General features: G+C 34.0%; 1 protein-coding gene across 1 annotated transcript in view; it reads left to right on the forward strand.

Moving 5' to 3' along the window:
* Nucleotides 1-10400: 10400 nt before the first annotated feature.
* The window catches only part of ANKRD50 (Ankyrin repeat domain-containing protein 50), a gene marked incomplete at its 5' end in the record, with an annotated part of 46765 nt that continues 35514 nt past the window's right edge, over nt 10401-21651 (forward strand). The window contains one exon of the mRNA XM_051218468.1: nt 10401-12933. Within this exon, the coding sequence (XP_051073965.1) occupies nt 10401-12933 (2533 nt within the window). The remainder of the gene's footprint in view (nt 12934-21651) is intronic.

The following is a 21651-nucleotide window of genomic DNA, read 5'->3' on the forward strand; positions in this document are numbered from 1 at the left end:
ACATGCAAAGGCTTTGAAAATTTAAAAATGTCCATCTTGTTATCCATGTTTCCACTTGAAGTGTTTTAACAATGTCGAAAGCAGTCGTGTCGAAAATCCTTTAATGAACTATGGTATTATTCGTGACGCTCTAACCAAACCGATAGAAGAAGCCACCAGTTTAAAATGTATCACTGAGTAGCTTGGAAGCAAAAGTTGCACAGTTTGGTATGTTACTTATGCCTATTACTCCCAATGGAGCCTACCCCACCAACCAGCATTCCCCAACCCACTCTATCCTGAGCTTTCCTTTCCAGTTCTATCCAGTTTTTCTCATGTCTGTCTCCATCTTTTGACATCACATGTTCTTTCACCCTGAAGATTCCGTGTGAGGGCTTGTCTTGTGACGCAGTTTAGTGCTTTCCTCAATATGTGTCCCATCCCCTACCAGCGCTTCCTCCACTGGGATCTGGTTTGTTTTCTACCATAGTAGGTTGTTGCTGATACTGTCTGGCCAACGGATCCGAAGTATTTCGGGTAGACAACTGTTAATAAACACTTTTATCTTCTGGGTGATGGCTTTCGTAGTTCTCCAGGTTTCCGCCCCATACAGTAGAACAGTTTTGACATTTGTATTGAGAATTCTGACCTTGGTATTGGTTGACAGTTGTCTTGTGTTCCAGATGTTCTTCAGTTGTAGATATGCTGCTCTCGCCTTGCCGATCCATGCCTTCACATCTGCATTACATCCACCGTGTTCATCAATGATGCTGGCCAGTTATGTAAAGGTTCTTACATCTTCCAAATCTTCTCCGTCAAGTGTGATTCTATTGTGGCGTGCTGTGTTATATCGGAGAATCTTGCTTTTCCCTTTGTGTATGTTGAGACCTACTGCTGCTGAGTCTTCTCCTGCAATTGTTGTTGTGTGTGCGATAGGAGGGCCAGATCATCTGCGAAGTCTGGATCATCCAGCTGCATCCTACCTGTCCACTGTATTCCGTGCTTCCTTTCAGATATTGACGTCTTCATGATCCAGTCGATCACCAGGAGAAAGAGGAAGGGTGAGAGTAAGCAACCTTTCCTGACACCGGTATTTACCTCGAACGAGTCTGTCAAGTGTCCTCCATGCACGATTTTGCAGTTTAATCCATCATATGAGTTCTGTATGATATTGACTATCTTCTGAGGCACGCCGTAGTGTCGAAGACGTTTCCATAGTGTTGTTCTGTTCACGCTATCAAGTGCTCTTTCGTAGTCAATGAAGTTGATGTAGAGTGATGAATTCCATTCAATTGATTGTTCCACAATGGTCCGTAGAGTTGCGATTTGGTTTGTACACGATCGATCCTTATGGAATCCAACCTGTTGGTTTCGAAATCGGGCATTTACAGAGTCTCTCATTCTGTTTAACAATACACTGTTGAAGACTTTTCGTAGTATTTAGAGAAGATTGATGCGCCTGTAGTTTTCACACTTGCTGGGATCGTCTTTCTTTGGTATCTTGATCAGGTTTCCTTCTTTCCAGTCTGTTGGTACTTGTTCCTCATCCCAAATCTTATTGAAGAGAATGTGGATTATCCTTGCAGTTACCGCCACGTCTGCTTTTAGTGCCTCTGCTGGAATGTTGTCTGGTTTTGCTGCTTTGCCACTCTTGATTTGTCTGATGGCCATGTTAATTTCTTCAATTGTTGGTGGGCCAACATTGATTGGGAGGTCCGTGAGTGCTACTTCGATGTTGGGTGGGTTCAGTGGGGCTGGTCGATTCAAGAGTTCTTTGAAGTGTTCTGCCCACCTGTTTCCTTGTTCTTCAATGTCGTTGCTAAATCTTCCACATATTTACGTTTGTCGGTTCTGATGCTCCTCTTCACTTGCTTGTTTATTTCTGTGTATTCAGCTTGTGCCTTGGCTTTTTCTGCTTTTGTTCGGCTGGTATTGATTGCTGCCTTCTTGTTCCTCCTTTCTTGAATCTTATCCAGTGTATCAACAGTGATTCATTACTTTTGATGGTGCTTCTTGTGGCCCAGAACCTCATGACATGTTGAATTGGTTTCCTTTTTTATCCTTTCCCAGTTTCTCTCCATAGTAGTTCCCTCTCCATTGGGTAGATCATGAAAGGCCTGGAACTTATTGCTGAGGACTATCTTGAATTTGTTGAGTTTGTCAGTATCCTGAAGAAAGGCCGTATCGAACTTTTGTGATATTGTCCGCCCGATTGTTCAGTGCTTCTTGAGATTCAATTTCATCTTGGCGACCAGCAAGTGATGATCTGATGCTATATCAGCTCCTCTCTTGGTTCTCACATCCTCCATTGTGCTCCTGAACATTTTGTTGATGCAGATATGGTCGATTTGGTTTTATGTAGTGTGATCCGGTGAAGTCCATGTGGTTTTGTTTATGCGTTTATGTGGGAATATGGTGCCGCCTATGACCAGTTTGTTGAAGGCACATAGGTTTGAAAATCTCTCACTATTTTCGTCCCTTTCTCCCAGTCCGTGTCGTCCCATGGTGGATGCATCTCCATTTTTGTCCGTTCCAACCTTGGCATTGAAATCTCCCATCAGAATTGTCAGGTCCTTTATTGGGCACTTCTCGATGATTGACTGCAGCCTATTGTAGAATTGATCTTTAGCATCTTCATTGTAGTCGTTGGTAGGTGCATAGCATTGGATGATGTTCATTCAAATGCCCTCTTTCTTTGTTTTGAACGAGGCTTTGATGATCCTTGGTCCATGAGATTCCCATCCTATAAGTGCATTTTGTGCTTGTTTAGACAGCATAAATGCAACTCCTTGTGTATGTGGAGCATTTTCTTCTTCATGGCCGGAGTATAACAGAAGATCTCCTGAAGTTAGCCGTTGTTGTCCAACTTGCGTCCAATGTGTTTCACTGATCCCAGGCACCTCTAGGTTGTATCTCCTCATTTCTGAAGCAATTTGGAAGACTCTTCCGTTGACCGACATTGTACAAACATTCCATGTACCTAAATAAATGGTTGCTCTGGTTGTCAGAAGGGGCATCGGCCTCGTGAATTCCGAAGGAATTCGGCTTTCATCATGAGGCGTCATAATTCTTCTAAATGAAGACCTTCTGACTCCCGGGGCAGAGTTTAAAAGTTTTGAATAAATTTTTCTGGTTAGCGTTTCTTTAGCGAGTTAGTTTTCTACGGGATGGGGTCGCTGACCCCATACCCAACGCTCCTTCTTTATCCGGGCTTGGGACCGGCAGTAGCCTTAGAGGGGCTGCAGGCGGAGTTTCATATGTACTCAATTAACATAGTGCAGTTAAAAAATCTGAAAGATCTCCCGCGTAGAAGGGAACGAAATCCTGTATCTCAAAAGATCGGTATAGTCAAATTGTAAGATAGACAGGTTATCCTATGAAATAATGAGTTTATCTCGATTGGTAGAGTATACATGAATGCAATCCACTCTGAGAATAAGCGACCAAAACGTCTAGCGACAATGCGCGTAAATTAAGATGCATACTGAAAATACTGGCACTTACCATAAGGTGGAATGTCCGTGTTTGGACGGATTGTCCTTGGCGTTTACACACTCAACTTGGTGTGATAAAGAAGCGACACAGGAGGTAGTCAAACTAAACCAATTACCCCATTGAATATCTTTATGTCTCTCAGACGTCTTGGCATAATCCTTTATGGGCAGCAACTGAATTGGGCATGATTATCGGTTGTCAGCAACTAGTTTTATTGTTGAAATAAAGTTCTGAGATCGATTAACTAGCTAGTTACATTTTGAATGGGTTGTACTCAGTACCCCTACCTCAATATCGGCGATTATAATATACATAAATCCAAAATTGACAGTTGTTTCTAACGAAAAAAACATGACTTCTGGCCCATAGGGATAGCCAGATCAGTCAATCAGACATTAATTATCAGAGTTATAAACATTCTGTAGGGCAGAACATTTTGTTTAATTACGGCTCCTTATGGTTTAGTGGGATGTTACGAACTTAAGGTATTAATGCTGATTTATCATGCAAAATACCTCAATAAATCGTGCTACGAACGTTGAATTGGTTTCACTTCCTACCCAGTGATCCCATTACAAGCAAACTAGATAATTCGATAATATACGAAGCCTAATCAAGACCCTATGATACCAAAAAATAATAATAATACAAAAAAAGATGAAAAGGGTAGGTAAATGAGTTACAATAATCCAATGTGAACTAAAAAATGTGATGAACATACATTGGTTACTGCATCGAAAATGCTAACTTCACATTCAATTCCGAACAAAGCGTTATCGTCACATCAAACCTAGTATGCGACCATGAACAGTTCTATTATAAGTATAATGATTTTTTGGCAGGACTGGAATATTAATTATTTGAGAATGAAAGAAACTATGAAAGTAATAATTGAAGCTGATAACCTTTCTTCAACACCGTGAGCACAAACAGAAGCTGTATATAACACTGTAGGCTTCATGTTAATTAGTTACATTCTTCATAGGTATAATGACAGATGTTTGTTTTAAACACGGTAACCACAGCTACTGACCAAATAATGAATGGAGATTCAATGCATATGGATGAGTGATATTTGAATCGTATTTCCAATGATTGTGTATGTGGGTCATCAGCGTTGATGGTCTCTGTCAAATAATCGGGGGTCTACTCGAGCTAGACGTGGAAGTCACACCACGCCGTCATCACCTCGCGTGGATTAGCTCTTCGTCGAATCAAAGTACTATGGATGCTTTGAAGACTGTACAACACCAAGGACGTTATTATAGAAATACATTATTTAAGGTAAGTACAAGCGAAAATGTGATCACCGCCGCATGGGCCAGTCCATGTCGTAAGATCAACTGATGAGCGTTGGTTGTCCTTGACCTTGACAGGGAACGATGAATTGTTCGATGCTCAGTGACTCAACTGACAGACGTTTTGGCCAGGGCTCAGTGCTATTTCACTGGCCTTACATATGTAAACCGAGAACTAATGTCAGTATTATGAACGTCGTAACTGGATTTTTCTCAGATTTCATAGAGGTACGTTGGGTTTGTGAGTCAACTTTTTTGGTGCCTACAATTTATTTGTAAACACTAAATGGTAACGTAAGTTCTTATAGCGACTGAGGGATTAAGTGCATTGTTTACAACAAGTGGCATACTACATACATTCTATAGGCTGCTATTACGTTTACATATGGGATTTGATGCACTTTACGATGTTTATTTTTTTTTAATTACTGATTTTTTGTTTTCAAGCGTTATACTGATTATGCCAGACAGCTGTTTATATGTTTGTGATATCCAAATTCTAACTTCTAGTAACTAATTACAAGGCTGAAGAAATTCTCATACACAGGACTAACACAATCCAAAACTTAACACCTTACTGGATATAAAGAATTATATGAATGTTTCACGAGTTGATGAAAACTGTGCCTAATATGTACCACGTGGACACTTATTCAGCTAATGAATAATTTATTAGTAAATATTGTAATTTCATGTGATGCATTTTGGTATTGGTTGTCTGAATCTTCCCATTGGTGTTTAAATCTGCTTTTGATCAGACCCTTACTGACCAGTGTGCAGCCTTTGCCTCGATATTTGCTTAAGTCACAAGCACCGATGGACGTTAACTTGCAATGGAGTTCAGGATGTTCGTTTCTTCCTATTCCAGACTCAAATAGATTCACCTGTATCCTAGTGTTGATTCTTACTCCTGAACTCGAACCCAGTACCTTTAGCATAAAATTCACTCTACCGCACAAGCTACTGTCTAAATGGGCAATACTGACGAGCCATATTATGAAAGTTAGGGGAAGTACATTTTATGAACCCCTGAAACTGGCAATCTAGCGGCTTATCGTATAGCTCCTTACCTGCATTTAAATCTGCTTACGTTTAATTTCGTCCATTTTCAAAATTAATTTAAGTTACAACCAGTGTTGTTTAGATTGCGATCTACCAGATTCGACTACTTGTTACTGACCAGGCTTTAAATGTCTATACGAAACTGAATTTCCACATGTTCTCGGTAGAACTCTTAGAGCCATGCTATTCCGGGAGAACACGTACCACAGACGAGTCAGTGGTCCTGTGGGACAATTCTTCCGACAGTTGTAGACGCACCACATTTTAGTCACGATTTTTCAAAAATTGTGTAGCAGCAAAAGTTGACGCTGGACACACACTTGATATGCATACAATGCAACACTTTGACTTCTCGTAGAATTGTTAGATCTTTCATCCTTTCCAATAAATATGCGTTTGAGCACCTACAAAAACCTGCTCGTAGAAATAGCATCCAGTCAAGAATTGTTACAGCTAGCTAAACTCAGTAAATTTCACCGTCTAACGCGTTCTGCTTTACGTTATTGGAAGAACTAACAAGAGTCAATCACCTGAGTCACAAATCTACTTCGTCACTTTGTTTCTTTGCTATTCAGTTGCACAAACCCTTAGAGCGGCAACTGAAATATTCTTCAAGCTTGTATGAGCACAAACACAGAGAAGCCACAGGTATTTAAAGTTTGACAATGTATTTACATGTAACAACTATGTAATCGAAGGATGCTCACACAGTCATTTCGTAAGTCAGATATGAATGGGTTTAAAGATATATTTGGAAAGCTATAGATATGTTCATAACAATTCGGCCTAAGTTAGCCAGCAGTTACAAGGGACTTGTAGCTGGGAGTACCTACTCGCAACGTGGTGTGGATATGTGATCGAACGTCTTCGGCTAGGATATGTCATGTAAAACTAATGAGGTCAGCATTAATATAGAAGAGTGGCAGAGCTAATTATTTTGCAAATTTATTCAATGATACGAACCTATGAGTAATGCATCAATATTTTCCCTTATTTTCGAAGCAGCCAGGTAGTAGTGAAAGTGGGAAAGGGATGAATCCAGTTATATGTATCTGTAGCTTGTTGTTGTTGATCACATCGCTCAAAATCCGTCGCAGAAAATCATTCGTTATTATTCATCAACAGCAGACCTATTTTGTTTAAACTTCTGGTTGGTCGTGCATTTAGGTATTCTTAAAATCACTGTGGAGCAATGAGTAAGAAATAATTCCTCGAAATAAATATCATGCAAATAATCAACATCGAGACTGACCACTTGTGATTTACCGTAAGCTGCAAGAACTGAGTGCTTTCGGTAAAGCATCTGTTCCAGAACACGTTTCAGTAAGCCATGGAAGTCTTTCAGTGGCATTGTTCCTCACAATCTCTCTATGGACTTATTATATCTTCTCAAAAAATCATAATTGTCTTTACTATGAACTAGTTAAATCGTACAAATCATAAATCTACGTCAAAAATTTCAAAGTACGACTTGACACTTTCGTGACATTCAAATAAACGGTTGCAGCCATCTTCCTACTTTACAAAATGACAAACTATCAAAGACACATGATACGATCTGAAACTAACTTCAAACACTAATTTTAGAGAAATTGGCTTTTTTCATTATTTTATCAGAAAAGTATAAGATAAAAGCACTGCTTTTAACATTCCATTTTTTATAACGTTCACTCTGTTACATCTACTTCAAAAGACTGCGCTCATTTTAAAAAGTTTACCAGTAAGTGTTTATTTGAACTGCAATAAAGTTTTCAAAGGTTTATCTATGATGAAAACAGAAAAATTAAATTGTGACTGCGTTTGAGATACCACCTCTTGGTTTTATCATGCTACCCATATTGCCCAAAATATTTTTGGGCCTCGTTATGAAAATTTACTCAAAAATTTGAAGTTCATATCGATGCCCTCATATAAAACATGTCTCTCGAAAAATTGAAATTTAAAAGTTTGGCTTTCATTTTTCCATAGACTGGAATCATTCGAGGGGTTGTTTCTGTTAAATCGTGATCGAGTAAATGTTTTAGACGATAGACATTGTTGTTTTTAAAAATGAGTTTATAATTTAGTGGAAACGTTTGACTGTGATGTAATTCAACTAGTTAAGGTTGTCTTACGTGTCGGAATCATGATCATTTTATAATATAATGTGAAATGTTGACCCACGTACAGCGATTTTCCTACAAGGTAAGAGAATATCTTGTTCATGGTAAAGCAAGCTAATTGGGTCTTCATAAGCGATTCACTTTTCTTAAATTCTCTTTTTAAAAAGTTTCTGCCACATATGTATAATTATTCAGCTAGGATTATCGAAGAGACAATCATTTTTTGGTTATCAAGTGTTCCAAATTGTTTTCGTAGTCATGTTTATGTAGCTTCGTGATTTCTGTTATATAAATTTCATAGACCCTATTTACTTCAGTTGCTTTACGCCGTGTAAAAATAAAAAAACGCAGTTATATCAATAATGTTTGAGAAGTCATTGATGCTTCAATGCGATTACGTAATTATATTTGCTCGTTTTTATTTTAGCGTAATAATTTTGACAAAAACTCGTTTTTCATGTTAAGCCATTTTTAGCGTTGTCATTCAAGAACTAGACCTCAAGTCGAAGTAAACATACATGTAAGGACTATTCTGCTCAGAAGTTTGCCATTTTTCATCAAGCGGTCGTACTTTGTAGACTTTAAGGATGAATGATATGAAAAAATTGCAGATATTTTACCATAAATGTTTTATTGGTTTTGTGAATTCTCCCACTAGTGTTTAAGACTGCAGTTGATCAGTCTCTTTTTACCATATGCACATTCTGTGTGAATTACCTTTGTCCTGGCTGAAATTAAGAGCTTATATATGATAACCTGTTTTAAGTGGTCTTAGGAATGTTGGTTAAGTAAGTGGATAGGTCTGTAAACCTAGGTTGACTGATATAGCACCATACGTGAAAGTATGCCAGAGAGTGAAACAAAGTGGAAGGCAGCTTGTCATCAGAAAGTAATGCATATTTCACCGTAAACGTTTGTGAAATGACACTTCATAATACCCTAAGCACATCATACGTTAGCAGTTAAGGTTTGAGAACGGCCTGAATTAAATTAAATTACGTTTGTGCAGATAAATTAAGCATAGTCAGAAGCATTCCACATCATTGCTTGTGACTTTCATTGTGAAAATCCATTACGTCTGGTGGGTATGATATACCAGTTTTGATGCTTTTGCACAGCACGTATAACTACAAAAACCTGATTATTTTGTCATAGATTTTAGTAAGCATATGTTTAAAAAAAAATAGGAACTTACACATTCACAAATTAATGAGTTAGTCATCATATTTCGGTATCAATGTACCCAGACTATTTGTTGTATATCATTTTGATCTGGCTCTGATTATAAATTTTCCATGTAATTACTGATCATCGTTGTGTTTTTTGTCATTTAATGATTACTGTTAGTTGACCATATATGTTTTACTTGTATTATTATCACAATTTACAATCCATTATTCTTTGTGGTTGAACAGTTTACACGGATGAATTATCAGGTTATAAACAAAAATTATAAAGTGCTCTCGTCTTTCAGATTGCTTATGAGTTCCAATCAATGTTAATTAAGAGTTTGTCTCTGTCTGTTAAGTTGTTCTGGCAAATTTTATGTGAATATTATCTGAAGGGGATTTTGTGGAGATTTTAGTAATTTCAATAGTTGAGATCATGAGTCAAATGAAGCTAGACCACTATAGAAAACCTGGAAGCACTGGATGGATGTTTCGTCCTATTGTGGGACTCCTCAGCATGGTACTCAACATATGCTCACTAGTGACTCACTTCAAGATGTGTATCCTGGAGTTCTAGTGAGAAGCAGTGACCAGTGGAGTTCAGCCGGGCCAGTTGTGAGGTAGTAACTCCCTGGTGACAATGATGGATGTGTCGCTCAATTTCGTGGATTAGTTGAAGTTAGACATCGACACTGTTGAATGCCGGCTCAGTGGTCTATTGGTTAAATATTATCTGTTGATAGGTAAGTTTTTATTGAAAATGTATTAGGTTGTCGTGAAAAATATATAATTACTCTGAAATCTAAATTACACTTCACATCTATTCAGGAAAATTTGGTTCAGAGTAGTATTTTGTGTAAGAATGTCCGTGAATGCATATTTATATACATCAATTGTGTTTGGAGATTGGTCCAATTTTGTTATGAAACCGATAATTAATAATGAAAACGTAAATTACTCATAAATCATGTTATTATAACAGTTATATCGATGGTATTCTAAGTCATTTTTTATATTTTACATTTTTTGACAGATCTTGCACATTCCGTCACCATGAAATTTATTTAATGCGTAATTAATGTCTTTAACAGGCTTAGCAATTTACAAAACAATAATGATTTTTATTTCTACAAGTTGATTTCACAGGATGTACAAGGATTACGTACCGAAGATTAGTATTTACCTTGGAGTTTATTTTCATATTTACAACAGAAAGAAAAAAGAATAAACGTTAAATGAGAAGGGCCACAAAAGTATATCTATATTTGAATTCACAATAAAAATGACATGTCTGTATGAATGAGATGCTCAGCAATACTGGGAATATACCTATAGTAAAGTCATTTTCGTTATCTTCAGATTTTCAGTACTTCAATTTTATCCATAAATATCGTTCAAAAAGCCTAACAAATATATCACATTCACAACATGAAAATCTATCTCATGCCTATTTGGTTACTGCTGCTACTACTGATGATATTAAAGTAAATAATAGTATTCGCAGTATTGGTTACAGTGGTAAAAGTAGTGAAAACAGTTATGAACACAGAAATGTACACAAAAGTAATACGTCCAGCTTCAAGTCTAAAATCAATCAGGCTGATAGTTTCAGTATTGATTCAGATTCTCATCTGATAACTTCATATAATGTAGATAGTATTAGAGATCAATATCCGTCTCGCCTTGATAATAATTATGATGAGACTATTAATCGTTTAACAGCATTATATAACCCAAATCGAAAATTTTATTGTCGTGAGTGGCTATGGGAAAAATTAATGAAATATTTAACTAATAACCAAGATTTGATATCTGAAGAAAATAATCGAGAATATACTCGTACAAACAATGAAAGTTGTAAAGAATCGGCTTGTAAACTGGTTATTTGTGGTGAATCTGGATCTGGAAAGACTAGTATATGTCGAAAAATTATTCAAACTAAAGCAAATGTATTTAAACAATCAAAAATGAATGATAATAGAATTATTAATGGTTTAAATCAAACGTTTAATACATGTGAACATGTGGCTGCACGAATGTTAGCTTTTCATCTTTGTGATGCTCGAAGTAAGAAATCGCTGCAACCTGAACTTTTTATAAACTCATTACGAAATCAATTATTATCAGACAAAAATCCCATCGTTAAGGCTTTTAAAAATTCACTCAATAACAACATTGGTGGCGGCAAACTAATCGACAAAACTTCAGCTAGTGACGCATTTTATTATGAGATCATTCAGCCATTAAGGAATATAAACATTTCACATCTACCTAACTGCTCAGATACTAACCAGTCATCAACTGTATCTGGTTATAACAGTCCACGTTTCTTTATCTTAGTTGATGGACTAGATGAAATTTATACATCTTTAGCTAAATTTAAGGTTACAAGTGATAAAGCATTATTTACCAACAGCTCTAATGAACATGATGCTAATCGAGTACCAGATGGAAGTATTTTAGAGATACTTGCAAATCATGCTCATCTTTTACCTGATTGGTTGATTTTAATAATTACATGTAGACGTAAATATCGATCAATTGTTAAACACATGTTTCCTGGAATTAAAACGATTGCCATAGATGATCTACGTAAACCAATGATTGCTCAAGATGTACAAAATTATATGATGAACAGATTTATTGATGAATCTATTCTATGTCCAAATGAAGTGAGAGCAGATATTATGCATTTACTTCGAATTAAAAGTAGTGCATGTATGCTTTATCTGGAAACTGTACTAGATTGGATTCGAGATGAAAAAATTACTCTTCAGGATATAGCTTCCATTCCAGGCACCCTAAATGGTTTATTTCTTTGGATATGTCAAAGTATATTTCCTGTAAATACGAATGAATGTCGAAATAAATCATCGTTTTCAACAATTAAACCGTTATTAAATATTATTTTAGCATCTTGTGAACCATTATCTATTAATTCACTGTACTCCATTTTAATTGTTTCGAATCCTAATTTAAAAAAAATTATTTATTACCATCAAATTGAACAACTGAAACCAATATTATCCCTGTGTTGTGGATTATCACCTAAACATATAACAGATAAAGAAAATGATACTTTAATTTTCCAAAATTCAGCAGTTGTACAGTTTTTTCATGAAGTATTTGCTGAATGGTTAATTGATGTGAAACATTGTACTTCCAACTATTTATGCAATATGATGGATGGTCAAATGTTGATTGAAAAAGCAATGAGTATCAATAAATTTAATTTTATAGATGACAATATTCAATTTGATGCGTCGTTTTTTGACTCATTTATTAATAATAATGAAACTGCTAAGAATCAGTTAATGTCTTTAGAAGAATATCTACTTGCATGTAAATCAAATAATAATGAAAATAGTAATAACAGTAGCAATTTTGACGCTTGTAAAACAAATTTTCTGATGAAAAGAAGTAAATCAGTTGATAAGTCAAATTTAAATTTGAATTACATGACGAATATACTAGATTGTGCAACAGTGTCATCTGATTGTCATCCACTCATAGATGGCAAACATCAGAATCACTTGATTACTGTTGGTAATAATAATCATGACAGTGAGACGACGAGATATGATTATTCAGTTTATTCCCAAAAGCAACAACAAGCTGATGATGAACTGTATAATTTAACTGTATCAATGGAATATAAAAAGGTTCCAGGTGATAAACCATCAACGATTTGTAATGAATTAATATCATCGATTAGATTAGGCCAGTATGAAAGTGTTAAGTCATTACTTGAGTCAGAAGTTAATCCTAATACAATAGATCAAGATGGTTGGTCAGCTTTAAGAACGGCAGCATGGGGAGGATATTCAGGCAAGTTAATTTTTGTACTTACAGACAAATACAAGGTTAATGTCCATTTTTAGTCAGAGTCTTCATATTGAAATAGCTTAGTGATGCAAAAACGTTGATTTGGAGATATAACATACATTAAAATAATAATCTTCGACTATTTAAGTTTAAATGGCTTGATTTTTGGACTAATATTAATTATAAAAGCAACGAATATAGGAATGGTTTTAACTTAGCTCTTGTGGTTTGATACAAATTTGACTAATGTGTATATTGAAGTCAACTGGAACCATGGTCATACGAAAATTCAAGGCCTCCTTGTATATTCAAAAACAGTTTTTACTCATTCTGAACCAACCCTGAATATAACGTTATATTATCTAACATGGTGGGTTTCCTATTATTTTCTCTATTATCTTCCTTTCTTCTTATCTTCTGTTTGCCTAGTTGACCCTTTATTTTTCACATATAAATATTGTTAACTGGCATATCTGTGATTAGATTTTTCAAATTGTATTGTAATAATGTACCACATAGTGCTCATGATCTTCTACTTAATACACTATCCAAATTTATAAAAGGGACTAACTGTTATAAATTATACACTTTCTTAAATTCTAAATATTTAAATGTATAATAATCCTAGTTGATTGTTTGTTACAAGGCATCTACTACCTTAATTTTTAAAAACTTACTCCATTAGTTTCTAGAAACAGTAGTTTCTAGTTGTTCTATGTTCATTTTATTCGATATGCATATTCAAGTCATATCATTTATTATTCTTTGAACAGATGTGTTAGTGTGTATTAGTTAATTAATTCATTTTGCATGAATGTCTGTACGTTTAATTTATCTGTAAATGGAAATGAAATAACAGTTCTGGTCGTTATTCATTCGGATCATTTGTATAACATAACATTTATATAATCGTTACTATTATTATTAGTTAAACCATTTGATATATTGGTGTTCTACAATAAAATAAGCGATGATCTTTATTATTCACTCTTTCTATATTTGTAAATTCCTGCTATTCCCAGTGGAAATTATAAAGACATTTATATTTTCAGTAGAGGGTTTTGTGGAGATTTTGGTAATTTAAATTGTTGAGATCACGAGTCAATTGAAGCTAGACCACCATGGAAAACCTGGAAGCAGTGGACTGCCGTTTTGTCTTATCGTGGGACTCCTCATCAATGCGCATTCACGATCCAGCCACGCGGGATCTGAACCCAGTACCTACTGGTTAGACATTAACACCGTTGGATGCCGGCTCAGTGGTCTAGTGGTTAAGTGCTCGCGCGCGAGACCAGTAGGTCCTGGGTTCAAATCCCGCGAGGTGGGCTCGTGGGTGCGTGCTGCTGAGGAGTCCCACCATAGGACGAGACGGCCGTCCAGTGCCTCTATGTTTTCCATGGTGGTCTAGCTCCAACTGACTCATGATCTCAACATTTACATTTGTTGAAACTTTTAGTTAGTATCAAATTGAAAGGGAATCTTAAATATTTTGAATTAAGTGGATTAATTTTTCAAGGTAGAAATTTTTTTTCGAACGACGATTACGCTATTGATAAACACTAATTACCTACTCCATTCAAGTCATATTTATTTTTAATGATATAATTTTGCACCAGATAAATTTGAAATTAATACAGCAAAAGTTTTTAACTTAAAACAAAGTCAATATGACGTTATTCTCTGACTAAGTAACTCCACTGAAACGTTTCTAATACGAATATAGCAAAAAGAACACTGTGACCAAACAAAATACATTGAAGCAAGATTTTCCTATGAGCTTAAGAAGCATGTTGAACGAACGGTCGTTCAGTGCTTCTAGGTTCTCATTGATGATCTAGCTAAGATCAAATTGTGAATTCAACTGATATCATAATGATTTATTGAAACCGTAGTATTTACATTTGAAGTCCCAGCATAACGAATTAAAACAAATGAGAAACATGTGTATTGCTAAAAAAATTCAAAATGCAGAAGTTAACTGAAAGATTTATCAACTTCTTATTGCGTTCTTACATAATATTACAGTCTTAGATTCGGTAAGTGATTCGTAGAATTTCATTTGTTTTATTTACTCCAAGTTTATATGTAATAGGTCAGTGAGTGAAGTCATACTATTGTCTCTGGTACTTTGAGCAAAATATTTATTCACTGGCCACTCAGTGAAAGAGGAAACAGCTAATTTTGAAAAATAGAATAAATAAATAAATTTTACCAACACTGTAACTATATTTCAAATCAAATGGTTGTGTAAAAGACCAATCGTAATCATAATTTTGTTATGTATAATTATTAAGTATTATTTGCTAGTTGATAAAAAATAAAGTATTTGTGTTTCCAAAATAATTCATCAAATTAAGTTGATTTAATTTGAAATTATTGTTGAAATGATGTTGTAAGTAATAAAAGTAGTTTAAAGTTTTCTCCAACGTTGATTACTTCTCTCTCTCCCTCCCTCCCCCTCTCTCTCTCTCTCTCTCTCTCTCTCTCTATATATATATATATATATATATATATATATATATATATATATATATATATATAAGATCAAATATGGCTATTACATTTTATTTACGTCTGTAGAGACGAATAAGTTTATCCCAAGTCAGTAAGTAGTAAGGCTAATGATAAGAGCGGACAACAGGAGAAATGGTAGGTTGGATTGAAATTTATGTCATCTGTATTTTTCCAATGGGATTACTTAAGTAGTATTTTGTTGATTTACACCAGGTATAATAAATATTCTCTCTCGCTTTATGATATATATATATATAAATGCACATCACATGTGTGTAAAATGTTGATAGAAATATCGACCAATATAAAGATTTGCCTGTTTAGAATCACCAATATGTGAAGGACTTGTTACTTTCGTTGTTACTTATTTTTCTAAAATACACTTTTGGACCAGGAAACCTGTGTGTTTATCAAGATGAAGTAAGAAGAAGATAGGGATACAGTTTTTTTTTAATTGTTAAATGCCAATTCTTTATTTTAAAGTATGATATAGTAAGAACTTTTGGACCGTTTGAACCCACGCACATTCGTGTGTTTGTTTATCTCTGTAGATGCATTAGTATTCATAAATATGCACTAACATGTTCTAAACAGGATTCAAAATAATTTAGCAGTAGTTATGATGTAATAAATTATGTGTTTATAGTCATTTTTTGATTGTAAGCAATCAAATAAAAATCACTGCACACCAGTATTTATTAGTAAGGAAAGATATTTTTATTCGCTCATTTAAATTATGTCATGTGTAATGAGTTCAGAAAGAGAAAATAGTGTCTCGGTATGATTTATGAAGGGTATTTCTATATCAAGATAGTTTTTGATTTTGGATTGACAATAGCTGAGGAACCGTGAAATACTTAAGTGTAACGGGCTGTTTTGAGACCGCTGAATTATGTGCGACTCTCAACTCAACTAATACATGTGTTCCTTTTTATATACAAACCAACCATTGTGTGAATAACGATCCTTTGACTGTTTATCCTGAAAAAAACACTACTTTTCAGAGTATCAACAAAATGAAGAAAAGTATGAGGTTTAGTTTATTGTTTACGAGCCTCTTTTTTCGTTGAGGTCATTATTTAAATCAAATTTTCGAAGCTGTTGTCTTATTTTAAAATATACTCCGTTTAAGAAATTTCGGAAATAATATCGAATTAGAGTTATGCATAGGAATAACCGTTAATTTTGACTATTTGAACAAGTCACCTTATTCATGCAACTGTTATCATTTCAGTATTCCTATCATTATCATTTGAACTTGAGATGTTTAGTGAATACAACTATCAGTCATTATGTAGTGCATCCATGAATTGAACTTAGATGCCTTATACATAATTTTTAAATATCTGAAATTTTAAGCACACTGGGCCTTGGATACTTTACCAATTTTTTTTTGAATATCTTTATGAATCAAACTGTTAAATGAATATATTTATTTTTTATACTCCGTAAATCGTTGTAAATTGTTTAGATGAATTATCGCATTAAATAAATCTGTGCTTTACTAATGAATGAAGACATCTTTTTAAAAATTATTACTGTTGTCGTTGCTAAATTTACCATTCTGTGTTATAAATACTCATATAATCATCCTTTTGATGATAATGAATTAAGATGTTGTAACCGCAAAGTTTCAATAAAAAAGTATATGTTAAATGTGTACTTTACAATAGACCTAATTAAAAAACTTATATAAACGGAATTGCGATTGTATATCATGTTTTACAAGTCTGTACTGAAATAAATCAAACAATCTGATATCACTGAAGAACAATTAAAACAATTCAGAGAAGAGAAATTTCTTCTAGACGATTCTATTTACTTAAACTGTACAATCTTATTCATATTTAACTTATTTACTAAACTTAGTAGTCTGTAGTAAAATAAAATGATGCTGAATAGTCAATTATTGATGTGGTATCATGTTGTAAACTGGTTATAAAAATTAGATATTGATAGAAAGTTGTGTGATAACCCAAAAAATAATGAAATGTTGGAGTGAAGATAGTTGTTCATTTGAATGATATTAAGAATGGAATAATTAATGAGGGCTAATTAATAGTTACAAAATAGAAAAATAGAAAATAGATAATGAAAATGAGTTATATAAGATAGAATGGAAGGTTAAGAACATGGTAGTAGGAGGGATCGGATATACTTTATCTGTACACAAAGGTTGGAATTGACTTGGTGAATGGCTATAGTCTCTGCGGCGCGTAAGTTTTTTATTTGTATTCCTTCGGAACGGATTATTGTGACTGTATAAATGATTTTTGAGGAAAGATTCTGGTGGTAGAGTTACCAGAATTAACTAGATTTGACAGAATTGAGCTTTTGACGAACTTTTTTAGTTTTTCAGATGACTAGTTAGGGTAATACTTGGACAAGCGCTTTAAAAGCGCTCGTTTTGTGCGGCCATTATAATCCTCTCTATATGAGCAATTAAGCTGATAGGCTAATACTGATTTGGCCGAAGGCGGGAATTCGTCTTTCACATAAGTACAAACCATGGGTCAACTACAGACGACAAAACAAAATTAAGCCAAATAGAATGTTTCTCACAGAAATCTCAAAAGCTTATCTTTAGAATTTCTACCACAGTATCTCTTTTATACTGAATTTTTATTAAAGTCTTCTTTGATGCTATAGGGACTCTTTCGCGTTGCTGTTTAGGCTTCAAATTGTTTGAAAATAATCTAGGTGGATATCAATGTCGATTGTTTCATTGGGACATTTCTGTCTAGTCCTAGTGCAGAGAAAAGGGATCAGGTTTCTCTTTTACTTCACTGGGATCTAACCTTGGAAATTCGTGGTTTGGCATTTCCAGGTTGACTCTACATATGTTGTTCTTTGTGAAGATCTATCAGGTTTTCTGACAACTAAGCATTTCAGAGTTGGAAATCGTAACTTAGATTCCATCGTGAACTACTATTTGGTGGCAACTATTGAACTTACCAAGGGTGTCATTGAAATTGATATTTTCATCACAAATAATGGAAGCAACATTTTATATTAGGTGAGAAACAAAAAAACAGAGCACGTTTGACAACTGCTATATCGTGAGGTAGCAAAATTTAAATCAATAAATTTCAATTTATTACTGCGTTAATACTATGGTCAGCTTGAAATCTTATAGTTTTAGGTTTGACAACGTGTGATTATAAACTGCTGGTTAGTAGCCATACATAACAGAGCAGATTGTTTGGTGAGACCCTATTTATAATGGCTTTTGAGTTGAAATCAGCTCATGTGAAAAACGAATTTAAATAATACCCAGTCTTTATAAAACTAGTTGCATAATTGATAAAACATATTAGTTTCAATAATAATGATTATTTAGATCGTTTTGAACTTGTTTGCTTAACTGATGAATATCAGATAAAAATGAATATCATCTGTAATTCATTAAGAAAGAACAGACCATCCCTGGGATGGTCTGTTCTTCACTTAGTAAAAAGTAGGTTAATTTAACCACGGTGCAGGAATGAAGTGAAAAATCTCAAATTTAATGCATTTTTAATTAAAGACTGTATCAATTTTCGCTTTAATCATTTAATTATGGTTATTCATATTGTTTATCAAGTCAATATTGGTTATTCAGTCGTCTGTTGATTATTTGATTCTATCTAATGAAATCAAGATAATGTAATATTAATTATATAATCAAAATCTTTAGTATGAAATTACTGAATTATCCAGTACACGAACACTTGCAACTTTACTAGTACTTTTTATACTGTCATTTTTTGTTATTATGTTTACTCCTTACTATGCTAAATAGTTCTTATATATTATTTGCTAATCGGAATGAAATTTCAATAATGCTGATTTAGCAAAAATAATACAATAATTAATAATATCCAGGTTTATAACTTTACTTTGTTTTTGAAATTCACTACTAATTTTTTGGAAACAGTGAAAGTTTTACTTTTTGTGATCTATTCACCCATTCTGTACTTTTTCTGTGGATATGATGTTTGTGAATGCACGCTGTGTATTGACATTAATCTAACTTCTACTATCCTTCATTTAAGCTTATATAACGAATAATAAGCTTGCATTATTGACAATTTTTCTATTTGTAAACATTTTTAAAAATTATTTCACAGACTATTACAATTGGTTAATCAATAAGTAGTGGCTATTGTCGTGTTTGTCTGGTCACTTTAGTGCTAATCAGTATTGTTCTAAGTGACGCGAAATGACATTCACTAAATCAAGATGTTAGGTAGTCTGAGGCTTTCAAATGGAAATCCTGGACACAGGGTTTATGTGACTTGACCAATAGAGCTCGATCAACACTAAAAGGGCTAGATAAACATGACATTATTTTCTATTCAGTAACCATTCGATTGTAAACATCAGTCACATAGGAGATCATTTACTTCCAGAGTGTTACAGACCATAAAGTCGGGTGACATGGGATCGAATCCATCATGTTTATGAGTATATCCGTATATCTTGTTGACGAGCGCCGAAATACAACAAACCTAGGTTCAAAATATCCTGTCGACTACCTTTATCCATTTAGCATCACAAACTTCTGACACATCCGTGAAATACTGAATAAAATGATCATTGTTATCATTATTAAGGATCTAAGCAGTAATCTATTTAACTTTTTATTATTTTAAACGAACACACAAATCGATAATAAAATATTTTATATCCTGAACCATTTGTTAAACATGCCTATGGGGAATCATGCTAAAGGGAGAAATCTAAACATGTTTATAACTAAAACTGTTTGACACAGTAACTGATTTATTAAACATATGAAACTACATGTAATTATTCATTTTGTTATAGGTCACTAAATTGTTCAAATAAGTACTGGTTGATATTTTAAGCCCTAATTAATGAATAAATTAATTCTTAGTTTACTGCATATCTCTTGTATATAATTATTTAATTTTATGCATCACTCCTGTTTTTGTTAAACCACAGTTCATTGCTAAAAAGAATAGATGTTTTTTTTTCATTTACCCTAAAACAGTTGAACTTGTTTTAGTGTGGATAGTAATAAAATTCTTTAATGTTATAAAAAAACCATATAATTTCAGAACGTATCATGACGGTAGGACATAAAAAATTCGTTGAACAGAATGTGTTTGTATTCGAAAATAAGTCATAATAAACCTGAAATTTTTATTTTGTGTTTACGGTCTAGTGAAAATATATTGGAAATAATGCTTGGTGGTACACACAATGCCCCTATTATAATATGATTTAGCCTTTATACTACTTATGCGGATAGGTATGAGTTGTATGTAGCAGGAGCTGTAAGCGGAAGGCTTATCGGTCGAAGACTGAAACAAAGAGAAGAGGGATGAAAACGAAGAGTGATCGGACGAACAACAGGTTTGTAAGAATGATAGGGTGTGTACAGTGCAACTAAAGGAATGATATGCAAATGATGTATTAAATGAATTATTTTTCATGTTTTACGAAGCTATTGAGTTTATTTTGTATTAAAAAATGCTTTACCGTACCTGAGGTTTTGTTCACGACGATAGGATAGATGTGATTCAAGATGAGAAAATTTCATATCTTATCTCTTTCATTATTATGCTTTCTAGTTGTATTACACACTTACCAGCTTTTCTCTAGGTATCAGTCAATTTTACTGATAATCAGGAATATTTAAATACTGACTGGTATTTCTATGAAACATCAGGACATATTTATTAGCTAGTTGTCTCGAACTCAAAATTTATAAACAGTGCCGTCCTCCGGAAACAAAACTCTTGTCTGGGGTCCGTAATGCTTTTTTGATTTTCTTCAGTCTATGTCAGTTCAAAATAAAAACTTATCCTTGAACTTCAGAAAAAGCTGCTTTATGCACTTTATTAAAATGGTAATAGCAATTTATTTCGTGGTTATGATATTACTTGCGATAAATTGAAGATAATAGTAATAAATTGAAAGTATTACCTAGCAGTATGCAACAGCTTATTGGTGGTCAGATGAAACAGACATTATGACTTCATTTCACCTGAGAAGTCAGAGATGAATAACACTTTTTTTTGGAAATGAGAACATCTCTAAACGACTTTGAATTTTTTTGTCTATATTTACCGTAGAGAACAATGATTGAACGTTTTTTGATGCGCTGTTACCAGTCGAAAACTTTGTAAATTTAGAAGTGAACAGCGTATTGATATTTTCTAGTTGTGGACAATGAAGAAACATTCCAACCACCTAGTT

This window comes from Schistosoma haematobium, chromosome 1, assembly GCF_000699445.3.
Source record: "Schistosoma haematobium chromosome 1, whole genome shotgun sequence".
Classification (NCBI taxonomy): Eukaryota; Metazoa; Platyhelminthes; class Trematoda; order Strigeidida; family Schistosomatidae; genus Schistosoma; species Schistosoma haematobium.